Source organism: Mustela nigripes, chromosome 12 (assembly GCF_022355385.1).
Source record: "Mustela nigripes isolate SB6536 chromosome 12, MUSNIG.SB6536, whole genome shotgun sequence".
Lineage (NCBI taxonomy): Eukaryota > Metazoa > Chordata > Mammalia > Carnivora > Mustelidae > Mustela > Mustela nigripes.
In genome coordinates this window covers 116,352,935-116,380,212 of record NC_081568.1, presented here as the reverse complement: position 1 = coordinate 116,380,212, position 27,278 = coordinate 116,352,935, and the positions used below count along the sequence as shown (strand labels likewise).

The following is a 27,278-nucleotide window of genomic DNA, read 5'->3' as shown; positions in this document are numbered from 1 at the left end:
TACAGACTATCAGGTCACCTGAAACACATTATTTCCATGTCCTCTGGGTGATTTCTCCCAAGTTACTCTGTAGTGTTGTAGCATAAGTCTTGCACTAAGGACATAAGTGTAAAAACAGCTATTCTTCATACCTGGTTTGCTTTTACCACCTAGGTACAGTGCATCGTCATCTGCTGTATAACCTTCTTTGTATTGGTTAATAGGAAGTTCAGTCAAATTTTGGTCGCCGTCCATCAGTTGTACATGTCTTTAAGCTAGTTGGCCTCATGTATTCATCTCGCCTTCTCCCTGCCTTTATCCTGTTTTTCTAACTCCTTTTACTCTTCATTCCTTTTTCTTCTCTTCTGCTATAACCTATATATACAAGTCATCTCAGACGCTTTTTTCAATAACAGATGTGGATAAGTAACTATTAAACAAGCAAAAGTAACTCTGCTACTATTTTCTTACATAATGACACTATTAAAATTTTTCACTATTAAATCACTATAAAGGCATATAACTTTTAACCTCTCTTTTCACAATTTGTAAATGTATTTTTCTAGTATATGGGTTATAGCATTCTTTATTAATGGGACTCCTAACACACTTTTGTCTTGATAATGTAGGTTTTCCTTCATTTGCAACTTTTAAAAAGGGAAGTTTTCCTGTCTTCATTTTTCTACTAATGGATATAAATTATTGACCCAGAAGCTTTGAAATCTGACTAACTAAAGACATCTTATTTTCAATAATCAGCATCTTTCTTTTTTACTGTGTGGATTAATCCTCCACCTTTGTTAACCTTGCAAGTGGATCCACGGGCTTTTTCATCAGTATGACTTTTTAAATTTTGTCTGTGGAATAGAAGTAAAATAATAGATTCTCTCCACGTATCAATGATACCCAATGGATAGATTTGATATTCTTTGGGAAATAATGCCTAGCCATTGCTTCTTTAACAAGATCCAAGTAATAATTCTCACCCTGATTTTAAAATACTTGGGGGAGGAGGAGCCTGGGCGACTCAGTCAGTTAAGCACCCAACTCTTGATTTTGGCTCAGGACATGATCTCAGGATCCTAGTCTAGAGCCCACTCACTGTGGAGTCTGCTTAGGATTCTCTCTTCTGCTCTCTCTGCCCCTCCCCCAGCTCAGACTCTATATATAAAATAAATAAATAAAATATTTAAATAAGTAAATACTGGGAGCGGGGGAGCCTGGGTGGCTCAGACAGTTAAGCATCTACCTTCAGCTCAGGTCATGATCCCAGATCCTGAGATCGAGCCCCACATCAGGTTCCCAGCTCAGTGGGAAGCCTGCTTCTCCCTCTCCCACTCACCCTCCTTGTGTTCGCTCTTCTGCTGTGTCTTGCTCTGTCAAATAAATAAATAAAATCTTAAAAAAAAAAAAAAGTAAATACTGGGGGAAAGGACTTTCAATTATATTTATAATTAAATTTATAATGTTACTTAGAGCCAATATACAAAACAAAGAAGTGGGAATAATATGTACTTGTCAAATTCTGTAACACATGTAAAATATATTCTCCATCCATTACAGCATCTCACACCTCAATTAAAAGTATCTACAAACCTAGGGGCTCCTGGGTGCCTCATTCAGCCAAGTATCCAACTCTTGATTTTGGCTCAGATCATGATCTCAGGGTCCTGCTTCACTGGGCATGGAGCCTGCTAAGATTCTCTCTGTCCCTTTCCCCCTCCTCTCTCTCTCTCACTTTCTCTCTCAGAAAGAAAGAAAGAAAGAAAAGAAAAGAAAAGAAAAGAAAGAGGGGAGAGAAAAGAAAAGAAAACAAAAGAGAAAGTTTTTACAAACCCAGAAGTAAATTTAATTCCTCAGAAGCTCCATGAGCAATAATGAAAGATTTCAGCCTCAAAGTCTTCTGGACGGTTGCACAAAAATCTATATGGAAAGCCCAGTTAGAGTTTTAAATGTTTTTAGGATAAAGTTCAGTGTAAGTACAGTAAGGATTATAATTATAAATAATCTTCATAACTCTTTCTAGTAATCATTAAGCCATATCTTGTTTTATTCAATCTTTATTATAAATCAGTCCCTAGTGGAACTTATTTTAAGTGCTCATGAATTTTCCCTATCCTGATTATCTGAAATATAATGTATTTAGTAATCAGTCCTGTCTAATATGTTTCCATGTCATTTTCTAAACTAGTCCATAGTAGGAATTTACTATGTTTATTTATTTGTGAATATATATATTTAACTAAAATCAGTGCATCTTTATCTTAATAGAAGATGTCATTCTTTATGTATTAATCCTGTTGTGCCAAGAAGTTCAGGATCCTCTAAAGATTCCTCCCATGTGCAAGGCAGTGGCATCCTGGGATTTTTTTTTCCTTAGATACTCAGAGAGGAAATCTTTGGGGAAGAGAACTAGTAAGGAAATTAAGGTATTACCAGACAGCGTGAGGGCAACTCTAGACTTGGAGGTTGTTGAAGTTAACAAAAATAGTCTATTTCTACATTACTAACTAGGATGAAAAGAAATCACATTGTTAGGAACATAAATGATACTCTAGAAGCTGTCAGTGTCTGTTTTAAGGTAAGAGAAAGCTTTCATGACCAACAGTCAGTAACTAGATGACATGACCTGACAGAGCTAGGTCTTTTTTAAGTCTAACATCAAGAAATCAATGAAAATAGAAAATGTTGTCATTTCATGCCAGCTTTATATTATTAATAATAATTTGCCTTATGTGATATTTTACTCATCTCAGTAGTTAGTGGCATAAATATATTTGAGGCTATTTTAAAAGTTTTCCTTAATTTATAACTGGAGGAAATAAAAGCTATAAGAATAAGAAAAGAATGAAGTTTTTCACATATGTTATGATCATTTATATAGAATATTCAAAACCTATAGATAAATCTTTTGGATGAAATGTATAACTTAGCAAGGTTGCTGGATACAAAATCATTATACAAAAGTCAATTGTATTTCTATATGCCAACAACAAGTATTTAAAGGTCTATTTATAGTAGTATCACCAAATATGCAGTACTAAAAAGTAAAACTAAGACATATATCATGTTTGAAGATTCAGTCACTCAGCATAGTAAAGATGTTATTTCTCTCCAGATTGATGTACAGGCTTAACATAATTCCTGTCAAAATCCCAGCAAGATTTTTTTGTAGATATAAACTTCTAGAATCCCCAAAACCACTGTTACTTCTGGTACCAGTTGCAACTTGGTGTCCCTAAGACTACCTTCAGGTTAGATCATTTGCTGAAAGCTGTTCTACTCACAGTGAGTCTAGTATAGCAGAAGGAGGGTACATATTAAAATCAGACGAGGAAAAGACATGTAAGGCACAGTGTGGGAAAGTTCCAAGGATGAGTTCCCAGTGGGCCTCTTCAAGTCAAGTCACAAACAGTGCTGTCTTCTTTTAGCAACAGTGTGTGAGAAGACACACAGAGTATTGCAAATCAGGGAAGCTCACCTAAGCCTTGGTGTCCAAGTTTTTCCTGGAACTCGGTTATATTGACATGGTTGACCATCTGGTGGTACAATGACTCTGGAAAATAGTGGGCAGTTTCTTTAAAAACTGAACTTGTAACTAATATATAGCATGTGCACTCGAGCATTTATCCCAGAAAAATGAATATTATTGCACATAAAAATTTGTCCATGAATGTTTATAGCAGCTTTATTCATAATAACCCCAAAACTGGAAACAACCCAGAATAGTTAAACAAACTGTATTACATCCATACCATGGAATACTACTCAGCAATATAAAGGAACAATTTCTTGATACAAAACAATCTGGCTAAATCTCTAAAGAACTAAGATGAGTGAAAAAGCCAATCCCAAAATATTATATACTGTATAATTCCATGCATATAACTTCCTTGAAGTGACAAAATTATAGAAATGGAGAACAGATTAGTGAGGGAGGGGCCGGCAGAGAAGTGACCAGGGCTGTAAAAGACTAGAAAAAAACTAGACCACTCTCATATTATATTATGGTGTTTCGTCAATACTACTATTGACGAAAAGTATAAAAGGGGCACTGAATGAATCTGTTATTTCTTACAAGTGTTTATGAATCTATTTATCTCAAAATTATCTCAAAATAAAAAGCATACTTAATAGTTTAATTAATCTAAAAATGAAGTTCAAATTCTCTATGGAGAAAATGATAAAGCCTAATTAAGAAGCATAAAAAATGATCTAAATAAGTGGCAAAATATATAATGGTCATTGATTGGAAGACTCAGTATTGTAAATATATCAGTTCTCCCCAAATTGGACTATACGCTTTAGCATAATTCCAAATATTTTAAGTGACTTGGACAATCTATAATGATTACTTTACTGTGTCCTCTTTCCTCTCTGCTTTCTTCCTCCTTCTGTTGGCTGCAAAACAAACGTATCTGCTTTTGAAAGACTGACAAAACAATACAAAGGATGGCGTGGTTACAAAAGTTCATATAGTAGTTTATCTATGTATTCTGAATACCAGTAGCACTTTGCTTTCCAAATTCACGAGTTTTTACTGCCATGATCTTCTGTATGACTCCTTTTCTCTAATTTCAAAGTGGGAATTATTGTTAAAATAGTGCAAAAACCACAGAAAAGGCTTATGATTTTATGCTTTATTTTATTTTAATAGCATTTAATAAGCATCAGTTTTCTGGTGAATTCTGTTTCAGGCAGTTGTCTATATAACAAACATCTATTAGTCCTCAACCATGATTTCTGGGATAAAATGTTTTGAAGCATTATCCCCCACCACCAAAGAATATGGAGATAAAGCAAGATATTTTTCATACATAAAATAACTAAACAGAACAAATAGATGACAGTACAGTATACACTATATAAAAATACCAAAACATAAAGGGAGTAGCTGCTATGGGGCAAAGCTAACCAAAGACAGCTTATTAGAGGAATAAATATTGAACTGGATCTTAAAGCAATCAGACATACATCTTCTGAAATATTTTACTATTTCAGTGTCCTATTAATTTGTAAATACTGACTATATGTGTGCAAAATGTCTGTGTGCCTTTGGCCTGTTACAACCTCTCTTAACTTTAGATTTCTTACCTATGAAATAAAACTGTTGGATAAAATTTTATCCAGAGTCCTTTCCACGTCTTTACTTTTATATTTGGTATGTTTCTATCTGCATCTAAATTTAGATCAAGCCAACTACATCTTGGGAATACAAGCTCTCGAATAATTACAGTTAAAATTTTCTAAGAGTTCTCAGTTCTGACACTTATCTAAACCCCTTTTTGATGCTGGCAAATTGTATTTACTAGATAAGCACAACATTTTAGCTAAAGAGATCTGGAAGATACTTGAGTATTTGTCAGTGCTTATCAACTAGTCGCTAATGGACTGTGGATCATCACCTCATCAGTTTTTTGAAGAGAGCAAGAAAAACATTGTAACTTCCTTCAGCTTTTAGTTATAGAGTGCCCAACTGTCATTATATTCCAATTTTAAAGGAATTTCTTTCTTAACTCCAAAAGCTAACATATACTTCAACATAAGGTATATTTATCAATCTGCATTAAAAATGAGTGAAGTTGGACCGCAGCCTCTTCAGAACTTTACAATGATAATTTCTTCTCTGGCTGAACTTCAGAATCACAGATGTCCAGTCTGTGAGATTCTGAAAAGTTTTTTAAAATGTCAATTGAGCAGGGCCTTGGAGGATAGGGGATACTTACAGAAGAATTGGGAAATAAACTGAGAAAAGAAGCCTGGAGCCAGATAATAGAAAACCTTAAGGAATTTCTACTTGATTTAATAGGTTATGGAGACTGTTGGATATTTTTGAACAGAGAAAGAGGCATATGACACAAATGATACTTTAGAGTTTTTCATCTGGTAGCAAGTCAGGTACAAAATAAAGGAGAGGTTGAAGGCAATGAAATGAGTTAGGAGAAAGTTCAAAAACCTAAATGATGGATCATTAAATCTAGAGTGATAACAGAGGGATTGGAAAGGGAGAGGAGATTGGAAAAACTTTGCTGTCAAGATTTGGTAACTGGATCAGAAGATCACAAACAAGGGAGGAGGAAAAATGAAAGATGGCCGAGAGGCTTTGAGCTGGAGTAGTTAAGAGAATGTTGTGTCCATTCATAGAAATGAAGAACTCAGTGGAAATGCCTGCATGGAGAGTAAGCCCAGCATTTTCCTCTGGACTGCTTGCAGAAATGCAATGCTGTGACAGCATATTCTCCCTCCCAGTACCTTCCCACCACACACAACAGTACTTCTAAGGGCTGAGAAAGCAGAGGTATCAGCATAAATCACAAGGGCAAAATTGTTAGGGAAATGCTTTTTGTAGTTCAACTCCATTTTGTATTCAGTTCTTGGAAATATTATTTTATTAGTCTCTTTCAACTCTTACTGCATATTACTATTACTATATCATTAATTTATTTATGTGAACTAGCAGTAAGGGGATTTTATACTCCGAAGTGTGTAGAAGAGTGTGCCCCGGAGAATACTCTAGAGGTGGGTGGAGTCGATAAATGCAATCAGGATGAATGTAGTCCTTCAATCGAACTCCCCATAATCCATTCACCATTCACTTATCACCCTGTATTTTTTTTTATAACATAAGTCAGATTTCATTCTCCTCTGCTCAAAACTCTGCAAACAGCCCCTTCACTGCACTTGGAATAAAATCCAAACCTTTCACTATGGCCTTCTATGGGTTGGGAGCTGCCCAAGTGGTCTTCTACCACTTCCCCCTGACCCACAGTGCTCCAGCACTCTAGTGTTTCAGTTCCTCAACTGTGAGAAGCCCTTTCCTCCTCAGAACCCCTGCTCCTGCTCCCGCTCCTCCAGAACTCTCTCGGCCGCTGCACTCTGCCCCTAGACCTTTGTCTGCCTTGCCATTCAGGTCTCAAGTCAGAAGTCTTCACCCCTTCTAAATTGATGACTGTCTCCCCTCATCTCACCTCTATGCCTTCCTCTTTCTCTTCACATGCCCTTGTGGTGTTTTCTGCACAGTGTTCTGACTCTCAGAAATGGTCATGTTCACTGGTTTACTTGTTTATTATCTACCATCTGCACTAGCATGAATTCTGTAAGAGTGGGGCATTTTGACATCATGTCCACCACTGCGTCCTCAGCCCCAAGAAATAGTCCCTGACAAACAATAAATACATGTACGAATGTATAAATTAATCAGTCACAGAATCTCTGGAAAAACTGTCTGTCCACAAAATATATTATTATTTAGGGACTCCTGGGTGGGCTCAGCGGATTAAAGCCTCTGCCTTCAGCTCAGGTCATGATCCCAGGGTCCTGGGATCGAGTCCCGCATCGGGCTCTCTGCTTAGCAGAGAGCCTGCTTCCTCCTCTCTCTCTCTTCTCTGCCTACTTGTGATCTCTGTCTGCCAAATAAATAAATAAAATCTTTAAAAATGTATATTATTTAGAGTAGACTCCATGATTGAGAGAGGAGGACCACAAAAGAATATTTCAACTAGTAAATGGTTTGGTTTGGTTTGGTTTGGTTTGACTTTGAAATAAGGGAAGTATTTTGCAGTTCTTTCCCTTTCTCCCTCACTTCCTCTACTCTCTCTAGCTCCTCCCCTTCCCCCATACCTGCAGAGTGAAACTAGCAGCTGTAAGTCATAGGTATCTTCTAGTAACAGACAGAAAAGCCAGGAGAAAGGGAAGCCTGACAAGATACCTATCAGGTGGTACCAGCCCTGTTTGGCAGAGCGTTGTTTTAAAATGAGTCCAGGGGTGGCTCAGTGGGTTAAAGCCTCTGCCTTCTACTGAGGTCATAATCTCAGGGTCCTGGGATCGAGCCCCAAGCCCTGCATCAGGCTCTCTGCTCTGCGGGGAGCCGGCTTCCCTTCCTCGCTCTCTGCCTGCCTCTTTGCCTGCTTGTGATCTCTGTCTGCCAAATATATAAATAAAACCTTTTTAAAAATAAAATAAAATAAAATGGAGTCCAGAAAATAGATAGAGAAAGAGAGAAAGAAAGAAAGAAAGAAAAGGAAGGAAGGAAGGACTCCAGTAAAGCTCTTCGCTGATGATTGTGTTAGGAATAATAGAATTAGGAACCTATACTTAACATAAATAACTATATTTTTGGTTCTGTGCATTCCTTTGTTCAGGGCTCTATTCTCTTACAATCCCTTAGTAAAGTTACTTTGGAAAATGACAAAGGGAAACTGGTAAAAGGGAGCATTTGCCACACCTACGCTCAAATTTTAAAAGGAAACAGTATCCCTGGAGGTCAGGCCTTATGGCAATAGTAGGAGTAGTACATGGGACAAGAATTAAAACCAAAGAAAGCACTTCAACACCAGCTATCTGGGTTTGATAGGCAATTGAAGCAATAAAAATATATTTATTCATTTTTTATTGGTTAGGCAGTTGATTCGAAATAGAGGTCTTCTAGGTGTAATGCCAGAGAACCACAGCTACTGCAGGCTGTCTGCTCTGCCTTAGAGTAAGCCGGCTGCCCAGAGTTGTTTCCTGGGTCTTAAGATGTCCTGTGCCATACCCACCCCCCACTTCACCCTCCACCCCACCTCCAGCTCCTCTTCCAAAGATGAGAGATCTAGAAAAGAAGCTGAAGGAAAGAACAGGATGCCCAGAAGCTGCAAGTGACTCAAAAGTTTCTACCACTGAGTTTCTGTCTTTGTTTCAGCCTGTCTCTTATTTCCAGTTAAGCTTGACAACTTGCCTTCAGGCCTCAACAATTTCAGCTTTAACCAGTATTGCATTTTCAATACAATGGAAAGAGATTTGCCTATTTCTTACACAATTTAACAAGACAATGCAACATGTTTAGTAAGCTACTCTGTCTTTTGTCACACAGTCACAGTGAACAGTCCACCCCACTCCATTTACCATCCCCCAGCAGTGGCTGAGTCTCACACTTCCGGTTTCTAACTTGGGAGAGTCTCCATTAGGAGCCCTTCTCTGTCCAAATATTGGTAAGTTGTGGGGGGGGTGGGGTGGTTAATGATGTTCTCCTTAGAAGCTCTAGAATTCATTTTAAAATGAATTTTAGTAGTTACGTTTTATTTCTTTTTAGAAGGCACATTATTTTTCAGTGCTCTGATATTTCTCTAATTCTTTATAACTCTCTAAAAATAACTGCTGGTGAGCTCATAAGTTCATTAGTTAATCCCAGTGGGACTCAATAATGCATATTACAGACCTCTTGATTTTTATAAATTAGATTTTCTCAAGAATTCCCTTACCTGTTATTATCAACATAGCTATATTGACAGGGTCTTCATTACTTCCTAATTGCCCATATTCCTTTTTCTTGTTAAAGATCAATTTTTAAAATCAAACCTTGTCATTTTGAAGGTATCATAGACATGTTATCTTGTTAATATTAATGTTTCATATCTTTCTAGGTTTTTTTCCTCTTCCCCTTTATCTTAGGAAACAAAATTGTTTCATTACCCATTGCTTTAAAAAGGAAAACTTTTTGTGTGTGAGGGAGGGAATTGGAGATTGTCAGTGAGAGAATGGGGATCACATGCTAGTTTCCCATGCCCCAAAACAAAGACATAAAAATTATGTTTTGTATTCAATAGTGACTCTGTCAACAGTTACATTCCCTATTCCAAACCAGACCGTAAAATGTAAATTATGCATAGATTGTTGAAATTATTCCATGACCTTTTGGTCTAGGACCATGTAAAATAAGGCGACAAGCAATAATTAGAATAGCAAATAGCTGACCAAGAAATTCTTCTAAATTATCTCTTTGGTGAGAACTTAGACTGTCCATTATTATATTAGTAAACCTCATCTCTGGCAAATTGTATGTGTGTGTGTAGTGTCTGTGTCTGCAGTGTGTGTGTGTGTGTGTGTGTGTGTAAGTGTGTGTGTGTGTGTATGTGTGTGTGTAATATCACTTGAAGGAAGATTATTTGCTTTCCCAGACATTTCATGACTTTATTAAAAGATTCATTGAAGAGGTAACTAACCCACTTCTTCCTTTAAAGAAATTCTATTTACAGAAATTCTATTTACATATAAGTTTTTAAGACATCTACAGCGTAAAATGAGGTACAGCTTCAGACTAGTCTACATCTGCCAAAGTAAACATCAGGATTTTGGCTGCTAACTTACTAGCATATTTTGGCATAGTTTTTGCCCAAAAAATATGTAAGCACTAAGATCAAGTGAAGAGGAGTGTGGACAAGGCAGACTTGTAAGAAACACTTGGATTGAAGTCATCACAGGGAATAGACAAGACAGAAGATACAGCAATGTTTTCTTCTCTCTTATCCTATTCTTTGAGCATTCCACTCTCAGTGCTATTTCCAACCATTTTTTCTTTAATTTCTAAATGCTATTATATAAATGTAGCCTCCCTCTTTCTCAGTTCCATTACAAGACACTTTTTTCAAAATATATAGTCTTTGGGGAAAACAAATGACACATTTTAGCAATTTGATCTTTCTCATAGGATATACAGTCTCATACTTCATACTTTAAGTTTCTGATCCCTTTGACCATTTGTGCTATCTTTATGACTTTGAAATTCGCTACAGTTCATTTTTTTTTAAACAGGTATAGGTAAAGAATAAATATTCAATGTAGTATTTTTTAAAATATTTTATTTATTTATTTGACAGATAGAAATCACAAGTAGTCGGAGAGGCAGGCAGAGAGAGAGAGAGGGAAGCAGGCTCCCTGCTGAACAGAGAGCCCGATGCAGGACTCGATCACAGGACCCTGAGATCATGACCTGAGCCGAAGGCAGCGGCTTAACCCACTGAGCCACCCAGGCGCCCTCAATGTAGTATTTTATGGAGGATCTCCTGTCCCTACCTTTTGGTTATTTCGCAGTGAATAACATCATTGACAAACAATATCTATGGAAAAAACATTGAGAGAAATAAAAGGCATTCTCTGCGCTGTATAGGCTAAAAGAGATAGAGTGGAGTTCAGATTATAGGGGAAATTAATCTATAATATAATTTTAAAAATAATTAACTATTCATTTTGATTTAAGATGACACTGATCATCTAAATACCTCCCATTAAAACAAATGTTACACAGTACTTTTATTATCTTGAAATTAATTCTAAAGATAACATGATCCACCTACTTAGAAGATAGCTAGATTATTATAATTGCTCTAGTTAACACATAGAAGGAATAAAAGAAAAGTAACTCATAATAAAAATAATATGCATATCAACATTTTAAGTGCTCTAAAAACTCTACATAAGAAGGCATAATAACAGTAGTCAGTTACTTAGTCCTGTACATAAAATCACCACGGATTCAACAGCTACAAATGCGGGCTGATGCGGGTGTGCTTATTGGTGACTCAACTTTCATGGGCAGTGATACCATCAGTGATGAGATTTTTTTCATAGGGTAAACCATTCTTGGTAATTATATAAACCACTCTTGCTTATTAATATTTTGAACAACATAAAGTACAAAATCCCTTCCATTTACATGGTAGTCGGATTCCTAGAAAATTCTGTGTATGTTCAAATGATGCCAAAAGTACTTTGAGAGTATTTGTTAAACACATCTAAATTCTAATCCCATATAATTATAAACAGAGTTTTCAACTACATGAATAGCTGGTGGAATGTTTGCAAACGATGTGGGGGGCACCTGGGTGTCTCAGTTGGTTAAGCATCTGCCTTTGGCTTAGGTCATGATCCCAGTGTCCTGGCATTGAGCCCTATGTGGGGTTCTCTGTTCAGTGGGGTGAGTCTGCTTGCTTCTCCCTCTCCCTCTCCCTCCCCACCCCAGCTCGCTCTCTCAAATAAATAAATAAAATCTTTAAAACAAAGAAAGGGAGGGAAGGAGGGAGGAGAGGAGGAAGGAAGGAAGATGTGTGGGGTGCAAGACAATTCTTCACTGTGCTCTACTGCCTTGCAAACTGCAGGATTTCCAGCTTCCCTGGTCTTCTTCTAAATGCCAATAGTTCTTACCAACCATCCTGACCACCAAAAATATCACTATAAATTTCCTAAATGCCCCAGAAGCCACTACCATGCACATTAAGAATCACTTATTGAGACTGAACAAAGGCACTTTTTTGTAATGAAACACTGAGACCCTGTACTTTTTATTTTGATACTGAATTGATTCCATGGATTAGGAAACTGAATTTGCCCCCAAAGTGAATTATCCAGAAAGAGCAAGACTGCCAATCTCAGAAAGATACAAAAAGCTTCCCCTATGAACATGGTGGGTATTTAATATGGGAAACCCTTTACTCCTATATGGGAACCTCTCTAGATTAAGAAAGTGGGGGTCTGAAAGTGAAAACAAGTTCATTGTCCTTAAAAAGAGGAGCTTTTGATTAGGATAAAGTTGTCCTAAAGGAAAAACTAAAAATCATGTTTATATCCTTCAAGTAACATGGTTAGTTTTGTTATTTTGAATGATTTTCCATATTACCTACACATCATTGCAGTTTATCAATAAATGGATGCTTTTTTGACTAGCCTGAATTTTCCACTTTTATGGGTTAGTGCTTCTGTCCTGATTGAATCATTTCTCCTTAAATGGTGTATTTTTTAACTACTAGAAAGCTGCTCTCAAAAGTTTCCATAATCTAAGCATTGCTATGGGTAGATATTCATATTAATTTGTAAATATTTTCATTGAACTTTGGCTCTGACTTTTTGAAAAGGATCTCCAGACATGTTCTTGAAATGTATATGTGTAGCCCCAGGTGGATATGCAATTACCTAATTTCCAACTACTATTTTAATAAAATTATTAAAAACCTATTTCAAGGGCACCTGGGTGGCTCAGTGGGTTAAGCCTCTGCCTTCGGCTCAGGTCATGATCTCAGGGTCCTGGGATAGAGTCCCGCATCTGGCTCTCTGCTCAGCAGGGAGCCAGCTTCTCTCTCTCTCTCTCTCTCTCTCTCTCTGTCTGCCTCTCTGCCTACTTGTGATCGCTGTTAAATAAATAAATAAAATCTTTTAAAAAAAACCTATTTCAAAAAATTCTAAAAGCCATTTTTTATATAAAATATTCACTTTACTACTCCTTAATTAAGGAAGAATTCTCCTACCCCTACTCGGTTCTCTGTAGTTCAGTTTCTAACCCACTTTGCTTATTACCTTTACTCCCACCGATTTCCCTCCCTCTTATAGAGCACACATTCTCATTATTTATACTCTTAAATTGCAGGGGTAAATGTTGAGAGCCAGTGCAGGTACTCAGTTATCTCAGGGACTTTGGTCTTTTCAACCCAGGACTAATCAAGCAGAGAGTCATCATAAGCTAAATCTAAAAAGCTTTTGTAGTGATTTTATCACCAGGGAAATTTGTTCATCCTTCAGAAAGATTGTCACCAGGAAAGAAAAAAATAAAGGAGTTAAAATTGCTTCAGACCATTGACTCCTTGGGTCCCTCTAGATTCCTAGATTGAATTGGTTTTCAAGGGTTGGGAGGAATTATGAGAAGAATTCCCTGAGAAAGCTTACAAATTGATCATAGCCTTGGTAACACTAGTAAGTGTAAGTGTGATCACTATGGAGGAAATGCCAAATCAGTCTGGAAGCATGGGAAATGAGAAAGGAAAAGAAGACAATTAACACCTTTCTTTCTTTCTTTCTTTCTTTCTTTCTTTCTTTCTTACTGTTTTTGGGGATGTGTGCTGCCATGTAGTATGCATCTGAGAATAGTCTTTCAAAAGGAAGAAATACAATTGGTTTTGAAGTATCTTATTATTATAAGTGCAATTAGTTATTGAAATGAAACTAGATTTGCAAGCACCATAGAAATAGGAACAGGAATTTCATAAACCTATCTAGAAACTAGGCCCCTTTCAAATATACCCAAAGTAGGTTTGTCTGAGCATATCTAGAACTGCTTACTTGGGCTTGGAGAATATGAATGCCTCCAAATTCAAAAGAATTCTTTAAGATTGTCAAATGAATAAATCAGTGAAAAATATAATAATAAATACCTGGGTGTTACATATATATTAAAGAACTTAAAAGTTTGCACACTTATTGATGAGGGCAGGCATATATATATATAATTTTTCCCCAAAAAATTCTATGAAGACTTGTCAAAATCAAGTTAGGCACTTTAGGATTTGCCAGGATAAACCTATACTAATCTCTCTCTCCCAATGAGTAACATTGAAATTTGCCCAAAATGGGTAAGCAAATGACCTCATTTTTTTAATCTGAATACAGTAGTGTTGGAAGATATTTCTCAGGATATGACTTCAACACTAGATCGTAGTTCTCAGGGCAGGTTCATAAGGCCAAATTGCAGAGGAGAAGAGGATGGAAAGCATCCTTGTGAGGGCACCCATTAAGAGAGGGGTTTTCTGGTAGGACCAGCTCCCACATTTTAGTCCCATGCACAGACTGTAGCTTTCTGCTCTCTGGTCGACTGCAGCCATAGCATCCTTATTGTTGTAACTCCCAGATTGTGATACTGTCACAAAACTGTTGCTAGGCAACAAATGTGGTTACCAGGTCTCAGCGAATAGCTGAAGGGGAAAGCAAAGTGTTGCACCATTGTAGAGTAACCATAGCAATGACCTACTATTACAGACTAAAGAATTATCATTAACAATGTTAAAGTATCAGACAGAGGCCCTGAATCCCAAGACTTCCAGGCAGTATCTCTCTGCATAATTGAGTGATCTAGGAAGTGATTTCAACTGTTTCAAAGCTATTCACTCATTATTTCTATGGTAGAGTCTTCGTTATTATTTTTATTTTTTAATTAAAAAATTGTTTTGAAGAGACTGGCAAAATGATATGTTATCACAAGGAGTCGAAACCGATTAATATCCTCATCTGTTCTTATGACTACATCACTGGTTTTTTTGCGGGGGGGGGGGCTTGTTTGTCTGCTTGTTTTGTTTTTTGCCTATGTTAAACTGAAGGGAGGTTTGACTTGAAAAGCACCGTACATCAACAGAAAGAAGCTGTGGTAAAATAAAATAACCCTGTAAAGTGACAAACTAAACCTGTATTTTCTAAGTTGAATTCCTCCTGACAAAATAGGAGGCCTAGATGCTCTTTTTGTACTCACTGCTTGGAAAGACTTTTTTAGCTTTTCTAAAACTGGCCCCTAAAATCTTTTAAAATGTAGCCTCCTAGGACAGTTCTAGGCACAGTCTTTTAAAAAAAAAAAATCTGAACCTTCCTGAAGCATCCCATGTAATTTGGTCGCGGTGACCTCGCTGAGACAAATTATGTCTAACGGCACAGCTTCCGAGAGAGGCAAGAAAAATCCGATTTGTTTTATTCTCTTGGGAAGCGGAGAAACGTGGGTGCTCCCGGATGGGTGAAGATGCCGGATTCCGCGCGCAGGGGAAACCAATCCCCGCGCGCGCGCGCGAAGCCTGGGGAAGTGGGTGGTTTCGAAGCGGGAGAGGGAGTGGCCCTTCCCTCCGAGCGCCTCGATTGGCCCGGAGGGGCTGAGGCCCTGGGGCCGCCTGGCCGCGCCTCGGGCACCCCGCGGGGGGTGTCCCAGCCGCGTCCTCCCCCTCAGGGGCGGGAAGGGGCCTCGGGCGGGAGGCTGCGGAGGTCTCCGGCGGGCCCGGGGGCCGCGGGCGGAGAAGCGCAGCGAGCGGACGTAGACAGCCCTCGGCCGCGGAGGCAGAGTGAACCCTCGGGCGCAGGTGTGGCCTGGAGGGGCCGCGCCCAGGGGCCTGCAGACGCGCGCCGGTGGCGGAGCGGGCGCCGGAGCGCGGGGGACGGGGACTCCGAGGGCGGGGCTCGGGCTCCCGGGGCGGAAGGCGGGCGGCCTGTGCCTTGGCACCGAGCGAGGCCACCTCGTAACCGAATCTGTGTGTTTTGCAGGCACCGACCGTCACGAGCTAACTTCCTGGAAGAGCTTCCCGTCCATTTTCAAATTCTTTACCGAAGCCTCTGAGGCAAAGACCAGTTCCCTCAAGCCGGCTCTGACGCGGCGCTCCCACAGAATAAAGCACGAAGAGCTGTAAGAGGAGAACGAGCGAGACGGGGGAGGGGAAGCCAAGGCACCACACTCGAGCATGCATCCACACGTCTCCTAACTGCTTGTTGTCGGCGAGCAGACTCCCAGCCCCTCATTAGATTGTTTTCTTCCTAGAGCACAGGGTCGTGATATATACATCTAAATAGCGTTTTGCATTATTTCTAGATGAGTGCAACTGTCAAAGCAATATGGGTTCACTGGTCGTGCTTCCTGCGGGCTGAGCTCGGGCTTCGCGCTGCCCGTCAGCGCGCAGATTAAGGCTGACAGCGCCCTGCCCGGCGCGGCCGGCGCGCCTCTAATTGCCCTGACGGAGCCCGCGCGGGCGCTGCGGGGCGAGCGGCGTCTGCGCGGTCCTACCGCCCGCTGCAGCGCAGCCGCCGCTTGCACCGGCCCCCGGCCCCCCTCGATCATGTCCGGTTTTTTCCTCCGAACAGAAGCAAACTTTTATTCTAGATTTCAAACTTACATTTTAGGTTTTCGCCGAAGAGCTTCTTACGCCTCTTTTTTTTTTCCCCCTAATTAAAAGGAAGTTCCCCACAAACCTCCTCAGAAAAGCCAAATTTAAATTCAGAACGTGAATGCCGTGATGTACTATGTCGCCTTGGGAGTGCAAATTGTTCTCTAACAATCTATTTTCATTTCAAGACCTAAAGAAAAACTTTGCGTAAGAAATCTATAAAGTACCCATTACACATTACCGCTGAAAACCCTTGCCATTTGAATACGAGGTTTTACACAAGTCTCTAATTTCAGAAGAGATTGTTTAAACCAAAACGTAATGATGCGCAAATCTTTTAAGGGTGAAAGGTCCCATTTCCAACAGAATTTCCAACTTTATCATTAGAACTGACTTTACTTTTTAAATGTATAATGTGTATTGAGTGGCATTGTAATTCAGATCGCACACTTGTTTTGCTTTTTAAATCCTAATGTGGAGAAAGTTTGTTGTTGTTGTTCATAACCCTAACCAGAACGACTGTCCTGAGCTTTCATGGAGTTAGACCCTGTTCGGGATGGTATTTATTGTCATCAGGAAGATGAACCTGTGTGCTGTTCCACCTTTCCTCGTGAAAGGCCAAGTGGGGCTAAAATGATTCTTTTAGGTTTCTGCTCCCACAGAAAGCGAAAGAAAGACCTGGTGTGAAAGATTTTCTTCTCTCAATACAGTGGCATAATTTTTAGTAGTCCCATTTCCTCTCTAGGGTTTTGCCCTACAGTTTCTACAGTTACTTTAATCCTGCTAATAATATCTGGCCAACACTGTGAAATACAAGAGGTGAAATAAGTTAAGATTTTGCTGACTTTTAAATTCAAATATTAAATCTTAACATTATCAATTTTTAATTACTTGAATTTAATTACCTAGTAAAGATTCTGTTTCTAGCAGATGAGGGTCTGAATTTAATATTTTTTCATCCTTTTTTAAAGTATATGCAACAATATGCCTGCCTTATTTGAGGACATGATAAAATGTACCCAAAATGACTTAGAACTGTCTGACGTCTCAGAAAAAAATAACTTAAAATAACCACCTCATGGATAAAATGTTTTTATATTATGAACCGATTTCAGCAAGTTTTGAAACTGGTAATATCTGTGTTTGGTATATAAGTACAGTAATTTGTTCTTATAGTTTTAATGATGGCAAATTAAAGTGATCTTTTTTCAGTGGTCATATATACATATCTTTTGATATTATTTTAGCAGAAACAACACAGAAAAAATCAAAACGTCATTTTATCCACACCTGGATAATTTAATATGTGTAACTCCAACAACGTCAAGCATGTTGGTCTGCAATCTTTTCTGTTTTAGAAGCAAAGGTGAACTGTATACAATAATGGTACCTTCCTTTGAGAGGATTTGAAAATTGATGCGGATTGAATATATTTTTCAAAGTGTTATAAATTGTGTGGTGTTTTGACTATATGAAAGTATTCACAGAAAAACTAATTTTATTGCTTTTTTCTACCCAGCACTTGTGTAGTGCTAAATTTATGATGCTTATGCACCTGAATTAGAGCAAAGTAAATGGGCTCAGCTTAGACACCAAATCACTCTTATTCCTTCTCTTCGGTTTTCTCACTTCTCCTTTTGAAAACCTTTACTAGCAACTAGAGTGAATCACTGTTTAATTGCCTTTAATACTTTAAAACTACTGGGTTGTTAGCCTTGTTTAACCATCTATAGAGGGCTATTTGCAAACTTAAGTTGTGCAAATGTAATTTCTACTTGTGGATCTGAGCTGCAGCAGCCCGGAGAGAGCTAGGCAAACCATCCGAGACCGCCAACTGATAAGTGATAAGATTCCTCGTAATGTACAGATTTTTTTTTTAACCTGTTGATTATGTGTCTGTTGGTATAAATGTAGTAATATCCTCCACCTCAATTTTCTTGGAGTAACAACAATCAGTTGGTAGGAGCCCGCCTGCTTGGAGGTGACAAGTGTTAACAGTATTTCTGCTCTGATCTTCTAGCCATTTTGGTTTCTTTAGACAGGTTTTTAGGAGAGTAGAGGCTTAAAGTTAGAATGTAGACTTTTTAAAAAATTATATACTCAGTTCTTAGAGCAATGGAATGGGAAGCAAGGAGTTGTTGATAAATCTGAGATTCAAAATACTGGCTTTAGAACTTTAAAAAGGTATCTAAACATGCAGCCGTTAAAAGTTTTCATGGATATTTGAAGGGGGGAGAAAATCTATTTGTAATAATTGTTGTTTTCTCAAGTTTCTGCCTTGTGCATCGACCTAGATTGCATTATTGTTTATACAAAAAGAAAAAAAAGTAAAGCACAGGAGTTTCATATATATTATATATTTCTGTTTACCATTTTAAAATAAAAACAATTTTCCCAACAAGCAGCGGCGTATTATTCTTGCTCAGAGGTTCATTTATTTGTGTACAGTACAGAGGTTAATAAAAGCAGAAACTTAAAAAGAATGAAGGAACAGCATTCATCAGTATTTTAAACCGTATAGTTGCTTTTATTACTATTACTGTTGCTGTAAGGTAACATCCTAACTTCACTTGAACACTTTCTGTTTGGCTTGGACCTTTCACAAAGCCAACATTTTTTTTTTTATAAGCCAACATTTTTTTAAGGTGTTTGTTTTTAATATCTGAAATATCCTTAGCTACAGAGAAATTTGAACCCATTGTTAATATACTGTAAAGAAATGTGCTTTCCAAAGGAATCTGGTGACATTACATTGCTCCCAAGTCCCTATATAGGTCCATGATGTGTTACATCTAATCTGAAAATATCGTGTTTACATTTTTTTACAGCTTTTCCTTCTTAACTCCTTTGAGAGAGTTTGAATGACAAAATATGTTAACTATATTATCAGGGCTAATAAGTTAAATTTTTTTCACATGTTTCTCTGGATTACCTGGAGTCCCAATCCAAACACATGTGTGTCTCCTGTTAAATCATAGTTTATAACTGTAAACTGACAGGTTCCTGTGATTCATTTAAGAAAGATTACTATCACAGAAAGTCTAAAAATTACTCAAAAACTTTCCCCATGCTTCTATAGGGGAAAATGTCTTTAAATAAATGTGAGATATTCTCATCTTTGAAATATGGGTGGCAAAAAAAAGGGGGGGATAATAGTGGTGGTTATTTTATGATTACTTATTAGGGGCTGTAATAATATAAAATAAAAGACTCCAGGAGGTACTCCCTTTCAAAAATTGAATACTTTCCTTCCTTCCTTCCTTGTATAGAGTGACTGAGTGGGAGTCTCTTGAATTGTTCCTCTTCCTTTTATCTAATATTCTATTAATCTCCAAAAAGATCAGTTTGAGTCTGGGAAAGGGTTTTTAATCAACACTTCACAGAGCTTAAAGCTACCCTACCTAAAGCGTCAGCTTTGTTAGGCGGTTTTAGATTTAAAGCATTGCAACTGTCATGCACTGTACTAAAAGTAAAGAATGTACACCAAGTGGAAGATGTTGAAAAGAGGGAAATAGCACAAAGTCGATTAACGGAGATTCGAGAATAGAAGTAGCCATCAAAGCATTCCAACGTTTATCTCGAAATCTATGTAGAGTTAAAAAAAAAAAAAAAGCAACAATGATAGTTTTAAACCTCACACTTAGGAGGGATGAATGTTGATTTAATTGATTCATTTGGATCAATGTTTTTAAAGTTTCACACCACTGATCTTTCATGTAGTGATGTCTTTAGCAGTCAGTGGTCTGACATGAGCCTTCTCAGATTTCATCAGTGGGGCTCTCCATGACATCTAAAATTATGCAACAGCCTATGCAGTGGTAACTTTGGAATTGGGAGACCTCGATGCCAAAGAGCATGGTTAGATTGAAGAACTCTTGTTAATTCTTAGCACAAAGGTTTTAGAGAGTGGTAATTGTAAATGAACCATAAAGGTTAAAGTCACCAAATATTATATAGTGGGCTTTAATTGCTAGATAGGAGAAAGTCGTCCTGAAAGTTTGACCATTAAGTGGATACCATGCAGAGACCAGTATTTTTCCCTTCAATGTAAAAACTTGAAAATGGAAATTTGACTTAATCCAGGAGGCCTTCCAGGCAACTTTTCCCAGCCCTTTGCCTTGAGATTTATGAGCAGCATTTCACTATATTCTTTGTATTGTTGGGTTGAGTTCTGTTTGAACCAGAGATGAAACATGTTTCTAGAAAGAAATCCAGGGAGGACTTGCATCTTTCTTTCTAGATCATTCAGCTTTTCTTCCTTGGCCATTACATAGGGTAATATGGGAGACTGTCATAGGTAAAATAATGTTGAACTGTACTTTGTAACCAGCCTGCAGTACCAATACAAAGAATCTGAAATGAAAAGACAACCAACACCCCAAGAATGATATGTCTCTTTTTAAAGTTTACAATTTGAATAATGAACTTGGATAGAAACTTGGCAGGAAAACAAACCATGGCACCATCACATCACCAACCATTTTCACTTTTCTGTCCAATTTCAGAGTGCATGTGTTTGTGAGTATTTCACTAGATCAGTGACAGCTCTTTATTTGCATAATTATATGCTCTGGTCTGAAGAGAAAACTAACCCCCAAATTTCATGGGTCACCAAACTGCAACAATCAATGTTTTATCACGTATGCTAAGCAAAATCTAAGAAGCTATATGAAGTTTCTTGGGGAGTTTTTACTCCTTGGAAAATTAAAGAGTTTTCCTCTTCTGAATAGATTCAAAATCTTTCCGAGTTCTTTGTAACTGAATTCTGTTTGAAGGCAAAACTAGAGATTAACATGTAGATCTGGATCTTAGACTCACTAGTATTACTTCAAAGTGGCTTAAGAAGAGCAGCATTTTTTGGAACACTAAACTTTTAAATTCTAAGTACTGTCCATGCTATGAGGAAAAAAATTATTGGTCAAATTATGAAGAGTCAAAATGAAGTCTGCATTAACTACAATTGACTATAAAGTTGATTTCCTTCTTTGAGATAACTCAGGGTTTTTTAAAATAAGAAGTAATAGGGAAAAATGTATATATGCATATATGTGTGCGTGTATACATCACACATGTGCATATACACACCCATCCAAGGGGTACGTATACCCATCCTACCAGAAATAAACATTATATACAGTATATGTAAGTCTTTGCAGTGCCTGCTACATAGTAGGGACTCAATGTATGTTGGTTACCAGGATTGTTTGTAAACCTGTTCTAAATAAATTTATGTTCAAATTCTTGAAGGCATTGTAATAAATATTTTTAAATGCCTCAAGTTCATTGGTGTCTGTAAATTCTGTTTGTATGTAATGTGTATTCGTGTGTAAGGTTGGCTTTATTTCATTAAAGAAAAATTGATTTAAACTGTTGGTGTCTAGTTTGTAGGCAGTCTGCCAGACTTGAAATACAATAGAGCATAGAGACACATGCAGAGAGTGACTGTTTGTTCTGGAGTTATTAAAATTCTGGAAGAATATGTCTTTACCTAGGCACTTAAGGAATATACCAGGTGCATTATTTAATCCTACTGCAAAAGGACTTAGGTATGAATTTCACTACTAAAAGCATATAATGCATTGCCTTTTATTTGAAGTGATCTGTTTGTAATAATATATTAACAGTTTCATTATTAGGCAATTGACTGCCATCAAGAAAAACATTAGGAAAAAAAGAGACATTGAGGGAAAAAGTTTAAGAATTACATAGCTTTGAAGTATTTTCTTCTTTATCTTGAACAAAGATGAGAGATCTTTAGGTCAGGCATTAGAAATTTCCTAAAATATTCCTATTATTTCAAGTGAACAACTAACTTCTCCCAAGTTTTTAATCAACGTTGGATTACAAATGAATAACATTTTCTTTTTCTTTTAGTCTGAAATCTTAAACATCTGCTTATCAGGATCACTATCCACAATCACCACATCTCACCTTCTTACTGCATTACTGAAATGTTCACCTGCTTATACTCCCTCTGCTCCACCCCCATCATCTACCTCCCCAGAGATTGCTGTTTGGTGAAGGTCGTGGATTCCTCGAGGTGAAAATTCCTCGTAACTGAATCTGTAAAAACAAATAAATAAAGTTTAGCATATTTTATCAAACAAAATGAGTTGGTAGGCACATGGGTTAACGCTACTGTCTAAGCACTAAAGACTGAAAAAATAAAGCGTAGAATCCTCCTAGATTACTGTTTAAAGATTTATAGATTGAGAATCTATATGCCTCTGAGTTAGATTACTTAGCATTTTATTTTTTAAGGTATAAACTCTCCAAAGGAAAATAAAAGACAATACCATGTACCTAATTACTTTTTCTCCCTTCTTTTTGACCTTTGAGGAACCTTGCTGTGTATGAGTTTCAGATAGGGCTCTCAGTTTTCTGCTCTGCCTGGGACACAGAGAAATCTGTTATTTCCCTCTGAATTCCACACATGCAGGGATTGACTGTGTAGCTGAAAGGCCTGGATTTCTTTCTTTTTATTATTTCATTTATTTTTGCTCAAGTACCACCTAATCCCCTTGTGAGTGAAAATTTCTGATCCAGTTCATCTTCATGTACCTCCAAATAATTTTCCAAAGGCTTATTTTCTTGTTTCTGTAACCATAATTAAATAAATGGGGTTTTTCCAATAAATGTTTACACTTTCTCTAGGTACTTAGATAATCAGGATTTATCAATTGAAGAAATACTGATAGTGTGCTGTGGTGGTTTGGGGTTTTTTTGTTTTGTTTTGTTTTGTTTGGTTTGGTTTGGTTTTTAGGTCCCCCCCCCCCTTTTCCTTTGCCTCAGTAAATTACTTAATATCATCCCCTGGAATAACCAGCTCTAAAAATAACCCTAGCACAGAGTGTCATGGTTTGGCTTTCATACAGTTTCGAAAGAAAAACCATTAAAATTGCATTGATCTCACAAATATTGATCTAGTGCTTGATATCAAATATCAAATGAGATGCTGTCAGTTGCTGCTGATCATTGTGTCAGCTGTTTGAATTTTTGTCCTTTTCCTTCTTCATTGTCACATGGATTCAAGTTGCTGAGGCTAGTAAGATTTTCGTGATTAACACAATTAAGATAATTTTTCTCTGTTTTTCTGGTTTGACCAAGCACAGGTAATAGTTTGCCTGAAATTTTGTTATGTAATTTCATATATTTGTAGATACATAGATATGTACACTTTTGTTTTTTAAAAACCATATATTTTATACACGGGTGTAACAGGATATATTTTTAGAATTGTGTGTGTGTGTGTGTGTGTGTGTTTTACAAAGTGTGACTCACCTACTAAGTAGGTTATGTTTCCATTTAGTTCTTTATCCCCATTTTGAAATAATTTCTGTCTGCATCCTACTTTCTTCCTGGCCACCTGTCTTTTAAGAAATCTAATTTGTTTTAAGAGCATGAAGTTTTTAGAGTACGATTTTAGAACTTAGAATGAAATCTTGGCCATTTCAAAGGTACACACACACACACACACACACACACGCACGCACACACACCACAATAGGTAAATTGCTCTTGTTATTCTTACTGACAAAAATATAACTGCAGCATTTGGCCAGCGTGGAGTTTGTAGAATTATTAAAATGAAATTGGGTCTATATAGTTTTAATACTTTCTCAATACATCCATGTTACCTAACAGGCTAAGTCATGTTCTGCTTTTATAGCCTATCAAATCTAAAAATAGCTAAGTGCCTTTGGATATGTTTAAAGTCTCAAATCACCCTTTTTCTTCCCTCCTTCCTCTCTACTTTGTACGTCAAAAATCGGTGATTACATTACTTTGAAATATGGAACATTTTAAGGAGAAGACCTCCCTATAATGACCAGTTAACGCTGCTGACTAAACAGTACCGACTGGGAGATCTAGCAGGGCACTCCTAGAGTACTGTTTAAATTATACAGCCACATGCGTGTTTTTCACATTCGAGGGAATTAAAAAATCTCCTGCCGCATGAGTTGTTGGTTTATCTTCCCCTTTTCACACCTGATCTTGGTTTGGGTACTGCGAAGGGAAGCCGCTTTCCTCCCAGCACCATGGACAGCGCCCAGCGCGCCCCCTTCCCTCTCCCCTCCGCCAGAACCCCGAAGTTCCGGCCCTAGCCTGATTCCTCTCTCCGACCACTCCCTCGCCATAGGAAACTGGCTCTTGAAATCTTAGGATCTGAACCCTAAGCGACAATGAGTTTAAAAAAGTATACAGTTCGTGGGTGGAGAATCTTGCTTGCTCCGTGCCCGGTGTTAATCAGAGTGCCCCAGAACTGACACACCATTTCCCTGCTCCCCGAATTTGCATCTACTTCATGAGGAAAGCAGCGCCACTCTCAGTCATTTTGGTGGTAGAAATGTCACCCCCACAACTATTCTTTGCCTTACTTTTCACCACCACCCTTTAGCGGGCCAGCTGCATAGAGGCTCCAGTTAAAGAACTCTACTATGAGCACATTTTCTTGGGGCTAGTGATCTCAGAAACGAGAGACTTGTGTTCCAGGAAATGTGCATCCAGACCCACGGGGGCCCTTGGTCCCCACGGCTCTGCCTGTGGCTGATGCTGTCGGATCGGTCGTGTGCGCCCAGGTACTAGTTAATTACCGCCCCGGGGGAGGTGGCTGTGCAGCGGGGCGCCCGGCCCGCGGCGCGCTAAAGAGCCTGACAGCAACTTATTTGACAGCACTAAAAAGGGGGCGCGTCTGGCTCAGTACCCACCACAACCTCTTCTACTTGCAGACCTCAACTCCAAGCTCCAAATGTCAGCGTATCTTCCTGTTTGGCTGGCTTGTTTGCTTGCTCGCTTTCTTTTCTTTTCTTTTTTTTTTTTTTTACTGTCGCGTTAAGCAAAGTACAAGAACTGAAAACCACTTCCGTGTGGCGTCTTTTTCCTTGCCTGGTCTCCCTAGCAACACTTAAGTCACCACTCCTAAGACAACACTAGTTTTTAAAGGTTTCAAATTGCACCTTGGCTTTATTGAAACTCGTCTCACTTGTTGGGCTTTGAGTAAAATCTCTTCCCTCCCACTGGAATCCCATTCTAGTCATCTACTACTCTCTTGAACTGACTTTGAGGACGAAAATGATACGGTTAGAGCAGGTGAGAGGGCCAAAAGCAAACTCGTATTAAATATTGATTGTACAAATATGCTTTCAAACCAACTTAATCCATACTTTACCAGAAAGGGCCAACAAAGAAAAGTATTTTAAGTGGTTTTCCCCCTATAAAATAGCCTTGATAAACCGCTTTCAAAATTGCTTTTGTAGAGTAACACGGATTATAATACATTGCAAGATAAAATTATTCTCTACCTGGCATGCTATTACAGTGAAAATTTTCCTTCAATTCCTCAGTATAGTAGCAATGTAGCTTCAACACACTCTGTTTTCCTATCCCTTAAAAACATACAAATATTTTATTAAATATTTCACAGGTTAACAATATAAGACTGTTTTATCACACAGCGCTGCTTACACAAAGTTTTCCCCTCTTTTTTTAGTGTGCAAAATCACTGCTGGGTTCCGTCCAAAGATAATTTTCCCCCATAGTTTGGTCTTTCTTGCGCTCTCAAGAGTCGTTTTGCCCAGATATTAAGGTAAGTCTGTGTTACTAGAGAAACCCGGCCATGCTGTGAGCTATTTAAACTGCAGGTACCACCCTCCTACGAAAACTGGGGAGAACTTGGGTTGACAAAGTTTAGCAGCTGAAGTGCGCAGGGTAGCGAAGGGGACCTGTTGAATAATCCCGACCTGGAGACTTGCGGATTCTGGATCTGAACCCTCAAGTGAAATATCTCCATAATGTTTGCATATCTTTGGCTGATATATTTTGGGGGAGTTCATTCCACAAACTGAACTCCCATCTTTGGATAAATGAAAATTTCATTCTCGCCTTCCTAAGGTTCAGGAGCAAGAAAAAGAGAATCTGGTGCAGGGAAGGACGAGGGGCTTTCCTTTGTTGGTGCAGGAAACTTGTGGAGATTTGGGGTGGGATATACAACACTGAACTCCTGGGTGTCTACCATTTGTTCCTTCAGTCTGGGTGTTGGGGAATGTCCCTCCTTCACTGGGTATTTCCCTTTTGACTTGGGGAATGGGATAGCTAAGATCTCTATCAGGTATTTATTACTTTTTTAAAAACATGTATTCTTGACAAAGTTTCAGAATGGCTTTTCTGGGTGATTCTAAGTAAATCAGAAACTCCCAAACTTGGCTGGATATTTCAGTACCACAATGCCAGAGAAAAATATGGAGAAAAGTATATAAAAAGCTCATCTCAACAATAAATAAATAAAAACTGCAATGATTAGGTCCCCCTAGAAGGAGCTTCTTCAATGATGTTTGTTTACCACCTGTATGTGTTCGATGACATTTTAAACTTTTACAGCACAGAGAGCATCCCCCTAGTTTTCTCCAAGCTTTTCTCTTAATTCCAGTCCTACTCTTCTGTAGGACTGCTGCTGTCCTGTCCATTTCTCCCCTTTCAAAATCTTTTAAAGTAAGTTTTCTTGTCTCCTATCCATTTGTCAATATCAAATATACACTGCCTATTTAGTTAAAGAAAAGTGTGTATTTCATATGTTATAAAAGAACAGCCTTCTTTATTTGGTTTCTTGGAAATCAATAATCTCTTAAACACTTGCCAAGACCCCTTGGGGAAGGGAGAAATGTAAACAATAACTACCAAACTTCAACATGACAATATCGGTTAAAATCTGCAGGATGATCATTTGAATGCGGGGAGGTAGTAGGGAACGACTTCGACTTCGGACTCCGCGATTACACAGGAAGGGAGCCGAGGAGCCTGATGGCTGTCTCCATCCTCTGCAAGGAGCCAGATACTTTGAAAAGTCGGGAGTTAATTCTAAATTTCCTTACA

The 27,278-nt window shown here is 38.2% G+C and overlaps 1 protein-coding gene across 5 annotated transcripts in view; it reads left to right on the top strand.

Moving 5' to 3' along the window:
- Positions 1 to 21,776, top strand: part of ARB2A (ARB2 cotranscriptional regulator A) — a 428,932-nt gene extending 407,156 nt beyond the window's left edge. For 4 of the 5 annotated variants that reach the window (XM_059418237.1, XM_059418238.1, XM_059418239.1 and 1 more), the window contains one exon: positions 15,796 to 21,776. In XM_059418237.1, coding sequence (XP_059274220.1) covers positions 15,796 to 15,938 — 143 coding nt within the window. In that variant the 3' untranslated portion in view covers positions 15,939 to 21,776. Of the gene's footprint in view, positions 1 to 8,830; positions 8,949 to 15,795 lie in introns of all 5 variants that reach the window. The other variant, XM_059418235.1, reaches the window with a different exon arrangement.
- The last annotated feature ends 5,502 nt before the right edge of the window (positions 21,777 to 27,278 follow it).